Source organism: Teleopsis dalmanni, chromosome 2 (genome assembly GCF_002237135.1).
Source record: "Teleopsis dalmanni isolate 2A chromosome 2, ASM223713v2, whole genome shotgun sequence".
Taxonomy (NCBI): Eukaryota; Metazoa; Arthropoda; class Insecta; order Diptera; family Diopsidae; genus Teleopsis; species Teleopsis dalmanni.
In genome coordinates this window covers 85,466,076-85,475,416 of record NC_051847.1, presented here as the reverse complement: position 1 = coordinate 85,475,416, position 9,341 = coordinate 85,466,076, and the positions used below count along the sequence as shown (strand labels likewise).

The following is a 9,341-nucleotide window of genomic DNA, read 5'->3' as shown; positions in this document are numbered from 1 at the left end:
GAATAAACAAGAGTGAGCAAAACACACATTTCTGCTTTACAACAATGTTTGCTTGCTACCATTTGGACATACTCCTTTCATCCCACACAACTGTTTCGTTGGCACTATATAGGCTTTGTAATGCGTTAAGATGTTACTAAACTAAATATTCCCATTTTACTTGGCTTGCGGAACAAGTACAATTTATTTTTCGGTTTTACAAAATCCTTTTTTATTACAGATGTTAATACAAATACGCTGTCGACTATAGAGAGATGGTGTTTTTCTTAAAGACTGATTAAGGCGACTTGAAATAATTGACTTAAAAGTATTCGCAATTACATTTAAACTAAAAATGTCTCTGTAATTCTCTAGATCTTTTATGTAATATTCTTCAGAAAGAATTCAAGATTATGCTTGAGCTACATATCTGATTAAATGCTAAGTATTGCCCGATAATTTTAATATACTTATTTTTAAATCCATCCATTCCATTTTATCTTTGACAAATGCTTTGTACTTAGACTAGACTTAGGGTCATACGCTATAAAACTAATCCTATACTAATGACGGAAAAACTATTCTTATTCTTGTCTTAAAAACGAAAATCTTAAAAAATAACTATTATTTTTTGAAGAGAGAAATAAATATGGTGCGATATCTGTTTAGTGACACATAAGCCTGAGGACATGGAAGCAAAGCTGCAGTTATTGATCACATAATCCTCTAGAGCTAGGTTCAATACTAACATACATAAAACAAAAGTGCTAAGTGTGAAAACAAATAACCATACCGCGGTCCACATCAACGAATCTCCGCTTGAAAACATGGAACCTTTTTGCTACTTAGGCAGCATAATAACATCCTTAGGGGAAAGGGGGGATGATACTAATCATCGAATAAAAAAAGGTAGTTAAGCACTTTACACACTTCGAAACGCCGAATAAAAATTAAAATATTTAACTCTATGGTAAATACAGATGCGACTTATGGAATGCATTTCCTCGCCTTATTCATTGAATTCATGTTTTCGTGAACAGCTGTCTCCGCCGTTAAAATGATATGGCCTGAAACAGTTGCCTACGACAGACTCTATGCACTAACCAACCAAACATCTGTCAAAATGGAAGTGGTATTGGATTGGGCACACCTTCAGAAGACCCTCAACCGACATTGCCTAAAAATTCATTAACTAGAATTCTCAAAGTAGCCGAAGGAAAGAACACCCAGCGCATACATGGAAGAGCAGCTTGCTAAAGATATAGAACTAACAGAAATGAGCTGCAGTAGAGTGAAGAGATTATCGTCAGATAAAGAATGGTGGAAAAGCAATTCATTGTGGCAAAAATGTATCACATTTTCTATATATTCATTCTACATATTACTACATATGTATATATATATATATATATATGAATTAATAAATATGTATCTTAATGATGTTAAGCCCTTAGCAAAACAAACACGTTTTTATAGAGACCGAACAATTTTTAAAACATGTGCGTAAATATATTTAAATATTATGATATTATATTTATGTAATATTATATTTAAATATCTATCTAAAATTTAAGAATTGACATATACTTAAAGTTATTTACATACGGCACAGATTTTTCATTTAATATTTTGTATAACGTTTGAGTATTCGCAATGTACCAACGCGATGATGCACGACAGGATTTCCTTTTGAAACCAAATCAAATCAAGTGGAATTGAGGAATAAATGCTGATTATATATTAGGTTTTCTTGGAATTTAACAGTACAGCATTTGCTGTGGTTTGCGTAAATTGGTAAATGAATAGATTCATTTTCTTGGAAAAATTGTATATCATGTGATTATCTTCCTTATCACTTTGGTATGACAAATATGCTGGGAAATTATATGTTTCTGATTCATTTGCATACTATTAACATATAAATAAATATTAGCTCCAATACTATTCAAGATATTGAAATCTTTTTGCCATATACATGTAATATACTGAATCCTTTAATTTGAAAGCTGCATCCTTTTGTATTATAAATTACATAGTAAAGGTATAAGCAACCAATGGCATCAAAAGCCATCAGCAAAGAACATAAAATTAAAAATGCTTAATGCATAATAATAATGGAGTAAATCGAATATATAATTATAGATTCATTTGTTCATAACCTGCAAAAGGACCCCATAATCCATAAAAGGGTTTGATGAAGCATGTAATGAAGTCTACTACAATATTGTAACACTAAATAGTGTAGGAATAATCATAGAAATTTTTGTTTTATTTTTATTGTCTCTTATAAATTACTATTCCAGTACTCTCAAAAGCTAAAGCCCATTGTTCTGAAGAGAATTGATTCCAGTCCAACAACTCGCTTGGAGGAGCACCCATTTTAAGTCAAATCAGGTTCACAGATTTCATGGAATTACATTGTAGAAGAGATTATAGAAAAATATAAACATGCTCAACAGTTTTTTTGGATATATCAAAGCTTGTCTAAGTATGCCAGGTAGGAAGGTGAACTTGACTATCCGAGACCACACGCAGTAGCAGTTCAAAACTAATTTGCCTAAAAGTAGTGTCATATTCTTCAATTTTTGATAGTTAGTTCTCCTAGTTTAGTATGTATGGGGACGTCTTTCAACAAACGTGCTTTTATAATAATATATTAAAATATTAATAGCGAAAAGTAGAAAAACACGTATTAATTCATTAATCAGGCCACAAGAGGTCGTGTTCACCACAACATTAGAAATGAAGTTCAAAAATATTTTTAACAAGTTTTTGGGAAAGACGAATAAAAATAGAAAAGATATTCCAAAATATTCTTGACGCCCGGTTACTTGCATTTTTTGCATTCGTCACTGCTGATAACATGATTAAGCACATGTCTAATCACAAAGCACTGTATGGTTACAATACTGAAGCAATGTCATTTGTTGTTGTTATCGATGTTCCTTTAACTCCTTGACGAGCATAGGGCATTAGTGATGCATTTAAACCTCGTATCATTGTTTGCACGAGGTGATACATGTCATGCCCTACATGTAACGCCCTACATGTATCACTATGTAGGGCATTAGTGATACATTTAAACCTCGTATCATTGTTTGCGTTTACTTTTAATTCGTTCCACGACTTTTCTGGTTCACTAGTCTCAACATGTAGCGTTTGTCTCCATTAATTTTTTGGACGTCCTCTTTTTCATCTACCTTGCGGATTCAAATCCAGTACTCTTTTGATAAAGTTTGCCATTGGTTCAATGTAATATTTTTGGTAGAGTACTTCATTGGTTTTAACATTAGGCCACTAAACCCTTATAATTCGTCGCAGACATTTATTTATGAAGCTTTGTATTATCTATACTATTTTTCCTATTGTAAGAGATGTAAGAACCACTTAATAAGCATTTCCTTCTATATAAAAAGAACTTTACTAAAACTGTATATATTTTTGAATTCAATGTTTTGACAAATTTTTACAAACTTTTTTAACAAATCTAATGTACTGATCCCTAAGCTCCACAAGGAGATAAAGGAATTAAGAAGAAGAATGTACTGTTCCCAAAATAATGTGAAGGGCATAAAAACTTTAATATTTTGTACTAAATTTAGTTCAACTTTATTAAAGCAAATATTGTTTATAACAATTTATCCTTTAATTAAATTAAATAAAATTCATTTAACAGCTGAAATTATTTTGAAATGCTTTCAAATAAAGTCATTACACGTTTTCTCTATTATTCGAATTTAACTGAATTTCAACTGTCGAATTAGGATTTTTCTAAAATGCTTAACCCACTGAATTGTTCATTCAACCGAGATGGCCGGCCACAGGATTTTCACACTATAAGCATCGAAGCTATTAAAATTTGTTAATTATCGCATTAAGAATCCTCGCGCTGTTAATCAGGGTTGGAATTTTATCGCTTCGTTTAATGGTTTAATGACATCGTCATACCCTTCAAATGTAGGGAAACCAATGCATCCAAATTTAATGACCAAAATCCTATTGACATTGTCTAATGTGACATTAAACTGAAAATTCAGTATGGCTGGCACGTTTCACGTTTTCATAATTTCACTTTGGCTTCTCTGAAGTGGTAATTAAAATAAACTTTTATTTGCACTTTAAGTGTTATTATGGCTTTTGCGGTTAGTACGAGTAAAAGTAAATCGATTCAGAGTACATAATACTTTGGGTTTTATTGACTGAGCCATAAATAATAAATAATGCATGGCTTTAACATTGTTACTATATCATTACTTACTTCGAACTTTTTAGAGAAAAACCATATTAGTGACATTAAAACAAATTTTAAGGTAAAAGTAAATAAATACAGTATTAATTTACAAATGCAGTTATGGATTATTGCTCTTAGTATTGCATAGAAATATAATATACCTCACCAGCATCTCTACAGCAAGCTAATATAACTGACTGGTCGAGTCTACACATAAGCCATATAGATTCGTAGAGATATTAGACTTGCATTCATAGAGGCAATCATATCACACTTAATTTGATTCAAAAGGGAATATTGAGTCAATGTCAGGCACAAAGTTCAGCCCCTCACACAATTTCAGTCAAAACAGTGTAAATGTTGAATAATTTCTTTAACACCCAATTCCTTGAACTTTCTGCATTCATTATATTAATATTGTTAAAAAAATATATATCACCAAAAGTATTTTTTGTGACCTAAACGTTAAATTTATTTAAGTAATTTTTACCAAATTTTAATTTTAATATTTATTGCCAAGTCCATGATCAACTTCTGTGTGTAGTCGACAAAATTCCTATCCACCAAATCAGATAAGATCAACATTAATTCTTATCCACAAAATCAAATCAGTGACCGCCTAAAAAGGTTACAATCCTCTTTCCGTTAATATACTTTTTTGGGCGTGATTTGTACAAATAGAAGAAAAATATTGCCAAGAGCACAGCGACAGCAACAGCCACTAAAATCTTAATCTTATATATTGAGTTTTCCCTATCAAAATCCTCCACGTAGTCAGCAAACTTCGAAACCTCAGCACGAGTGATATCGGAACTAGCTGGATTTGTGCTCGGCTGGGTTGTAGTGGTTGGGTCATCATCAGGAGATAATGTTCGACGGCTATCTTTAGTGGCTGATTTAGCAGTTGCTTTTGCAGTTGTTTCAGCAGTAGTTTTAGCAATTGATTTATCAGGTTCTTTATCAGGTACCTTATCAGGTGCTTTAGCTTGAGTGATCACAGATTTTTTAGCTGTCTTAACTGTTGACGTTGAAAACGAAATGGTTGTATCAGATGTTGATTGACGAGAGCGGGTACTTGTATTTGAGGCTTTGCTACTGCTGTATTGAGAAAAAAACGACGTAGTATCATTCGATGACACTGAAGGGTCAGACTTTTGCAAAAGACTGTTGCTCGTATTTGATGAAATGAATCTCTTAGTAGTTTCTGACGAGTTTGTAATAGTGTCACTTGAAGATAAAGAATAATCTGACGTTCCTAAAATGGAAGACAATTTTCGACTGCTGTCAGATGATGTTGTCGATGGGCGGTTTTGACGTTTCATAGTGAATTCAATTCACACTAACTAAAAACAATTATCAATTTTGAAAGTCACAAAAGTTTTGCTACAATAAACTCAATGATGTAAATATTTTAAATTTTCATAAATTTAATTTTTATTGTTAGTTATCAAATCACTGACAATCTTCTCTATGACAACATATTCGATTTTACTTAAATTTAAAACGAAATTGTAGACTTATATATCAGATCTGTATTGTCAAATGAAAAGGCGACAATAGTGAGGATATTTTTAAAAACAAAAAACTTTCAAATTTATAACCAACTAAATTCTTGACCAAGACATATAGCTGTTTTGGATACCGCCAAAGTATCTATAGTCAGTGGCCTTTAAAAAAATATTTTGGTTGAAATACCCGCATAAAATTTTTGGACTGCTTGTGTCACATAAAAGAGAATTCTAAAAAAGTGAAGGCTAATAAGATGATGTAAGAAAATATGATCATAATAATTGTATTTAGGGATGATAGGGCTTACTACACAACAATGACAGAAACTTTAATTTTTTGTTAATAACAAACATTTTAGATAAATGAAGTTTTCTTAAAGAAATTAATTATATTAATTTAAGAACCCAATTTAATACAGAATCCGAATAATACAGAATAAAATATCAAAGTAAAGTGTGATTTCAGACTTAAAACTTAGTATATAGTTTAAGTAATTAAAATAAATCATTATTTATAGTATTATGAGTTTTACTATTACACTTTTTACAAAACTCTAAAAAAAACTCTGTTACTAGTATAACAGATTACAATAGGTCTTTTGTGATATACCCAACGCTAACCAAACAAAATTGATTCAACCTTTAAAGCAAAAGGGAAGAATTACCTCTTTGATAAGTTCATAACCTAAGATGGGAACAGAATCCTCTGTTAAAATGTTTGCCAATTGAAAACATTCAGCCATATTCATATGGCAGACACCACATTCTGCCACCTCAGAGAAACTTTAAAGCAGAAGGAAAAAATTATCTTTTTTAAAAGTTCATAACATCATCCGGGAACAGTAGAACCCCCCAAAGTATTCACTCCAACTATTCGAAAGAGTTGAACAGTAAATATTCTCGCTATATATATGTTGGCATTCAATTCATTTTGTAGACACCAGAAGAAAAAATCATCTTTTTAATAAGTTCATAACATCATCCGGGAACAACAGCTCCCGCCAAAGTATTCGCTCCAAGTATTCGAAAAAGTTGGACTGTAACTATTCTCGCTTTATATATATGTGGGCATTTAATTCATATTGGAGATACCATATTCTGTCACCTCAGACAAACTTTAAGTCAGAAGAAAAGAATTACCGGTTTGTAAGTTCATAACATCACCCGGGAACTGCAGCTCCCGCCAAAATATTCGCTCCAAGTATTCGAAAAAGTTGAACAGTAAATATTCTCGCTATATATATGTTGGCATTCAATTCATTTCCAGATACCACATTTTGTCACCTCAGACAAACTATAAGTCAGAAAGAAAGAATTACAGCTTTGATAAGTTCATAACATCACCCGGGAGCTGCAGCTCCTGCCAAAGTATACGCCCAAGTATTCGCATATATTGAATAGCAAACATTTCCGATATATATATATATGTGGACATCATATTTATGTGGCAGATATGACTCATCTTTTTAAGATGGCAATGCAGGTTAAGAACTTATGACCGATAGTCTGGAAGCAAGGTCAACGCTATGTGTGGTAATGTTAAAGAAGTTACATTTAAATTAAAAAATATATACTTCTGTTTACTTCAAAGTGTGACTACAGAGCGTGTTTACCTTAAAGCGTTTTCAAATATTTAAATTCCAAAAATTCCGTCAAAAATGTAAGACGCTTAACAGAATTTTATAAATCTCATCATTAAAATTGTAATCTAAGTTACAAATTTTTGGTTTAAATAAAAAAATTCAAATGAAATTCGCGGCGTTTTCCGTTGGTATTAAAAATGCCAAATCAGAAAATGTTAGGTTATGTGAGTATTTCCGCTTCTAAACAATACACCGAAATCAACTTACAAATTAAAATGCTTTCGTCTGTATTTGTATCTGGAAAACCAAAATTTAAATAAGCCAAATCTTAAGAAACAAATACTTTGTCTTCTCTCAACAAAGGACGTAGCATATGGCGTAGGTGTAGGAATATTTACGTCCCCGGTACGCAAATTTAAGACGCTCTATTTAAGCGCACCGAACGCAGTAGAACCTTAATTAATATAATAAATTAAATGTTTATTTCTTAAGCATTAAAATACGCTCTGTAAATCCTTAAGGATATGCCAGCGTGTATTCAATTTAAATGCAATTTGCTGAAATGTAAAGTAGCTTGAGGGGTGTGGATAATTTATATTTAAGATGTAGATATCAAACTCCAAGATTTAATTAATGAATTTTATTAATTTTATTAATGATGTTGGTAGCCTAATATTTTAGCTGTTAATAAAATTTACAGAAATTTAATTTTGTAAATATTTTTTTTATATTTTTACATTATCAAAATAAACATTGAAAAATAAATAATTTCTTTCAATAAAAAATTCTATTTGCTTTCAGCTATTTAAACTCAATTTTCTGAGATATTTTTATGTTAACTGCTAAGGATTTCCTTTGTATTTGTACAAAATTAAATTTAAAATTCAAATTTTCAAAACAACTTTTTTTAACACATTTCTACTTTATTACAGGAACTCAAAAAGGATATGTGTCGTCCTTGTACAAATGTGTTTTCCGTTGGTTTGAGACAGAATGCAAATGAGAAGTTCTAAGAAAGTTTTTCAATTATACCGATAAGTGCTTGGTAGTAAACACGTCAATACAACACACTGTGGAAGGATAACATTTTGAGAAGGACTTCTTCAAATAAAGTTTAATGCTTTTTTGAGATATCTTATGTCATGTAAACTACGGTGTATTTGTTGGATAGTATAAAGTAGACTTATTTAAATTTCAATATACATAAAATATAAAAATAGATACTTTAATAATCAATGTATAATATAATAAAAATTCCATGCTTAAGAAACTAGAGTTATTCTCTTAAAAAATAAATAATTTAAAAATAAATAACATGATATATAAACCGGCCAAATCTTTACTCATATCTTGTATTTAAGGGATTTTAGGATGAATTGTATAGATTAAAGCTCGCAATAAGCTTAAAAATTTTGACCACACATTTGTATGGCAATTAAAAAATATGTTCAATGCCTTTCTCTTTAAAAGATTTCTTTATTTTTTAAGGGATTTAGGTAACTACTAAGAATTATTAAGAGTTAAAATTACTAAATCAAAAATCGAAGAAATAATTTTCCAAAGTATTTGATTAAGTACTTAAAAACCTATGATATCACTAAATCAAAAATCTGCAAGAATAAATTTCTGTTTTATGTTTTATGGTTATGATACTTAATGGAAACCTTTTAATTCGTTTATTTGTTGTAGGTATCGAGTTAGTATTCTTAAGCATGTTACCAGCAAGAGCACTTAATTTCCAATGTCATGTTTTTACGGCGCTGTCTCTAAAGAACTCTATCTACATTTCCTTTCGGCTCGCGAGTTTCGGTTCTCACTGCTAGGCAGCTTGCAATAATTAGTAAGCAACACAAGTCCTTAAAATCTTCATACTATATATAAGTATGCATTTATTTTTTGAGATAAAGCCTTAATAGTATAGTCGAAATGCATTATATATGTGTATCAGCGACCTATTATCGTCTCTTATATCTCAAATACATACCTTCAGTTATGGGTCATTATTGGATTTTGAATTTATCTAATTATGTCACAATAAGT

The 9,341-nt window shown here is 30.8% G+C and overlaps 1 protein-coding gene across 1 annotated transcript in view; it reads left to right on the top strand.

The window, feature by feature from the left end:
• The first annotated feature begins 7,498 nt into the window (after positions 1-7,498).
• The window catches only part of LOC119674971 (probable cytochrome P450 49a1), a 13,560-nt gene continuing 11,717 nt past the window's right edge, over positions 7,499-9,341 (top strand). Inside the window, exon 1 of the mRNA XM_038086127.1 lies at positions 7,499-7,525. Within this exon, the coding sequence (XP_037942055.1) occupies positions 7,499-7,525 (27 nt within the window). The remainder of the gene's footprint in view (positions 7,526-9,341) is intronic.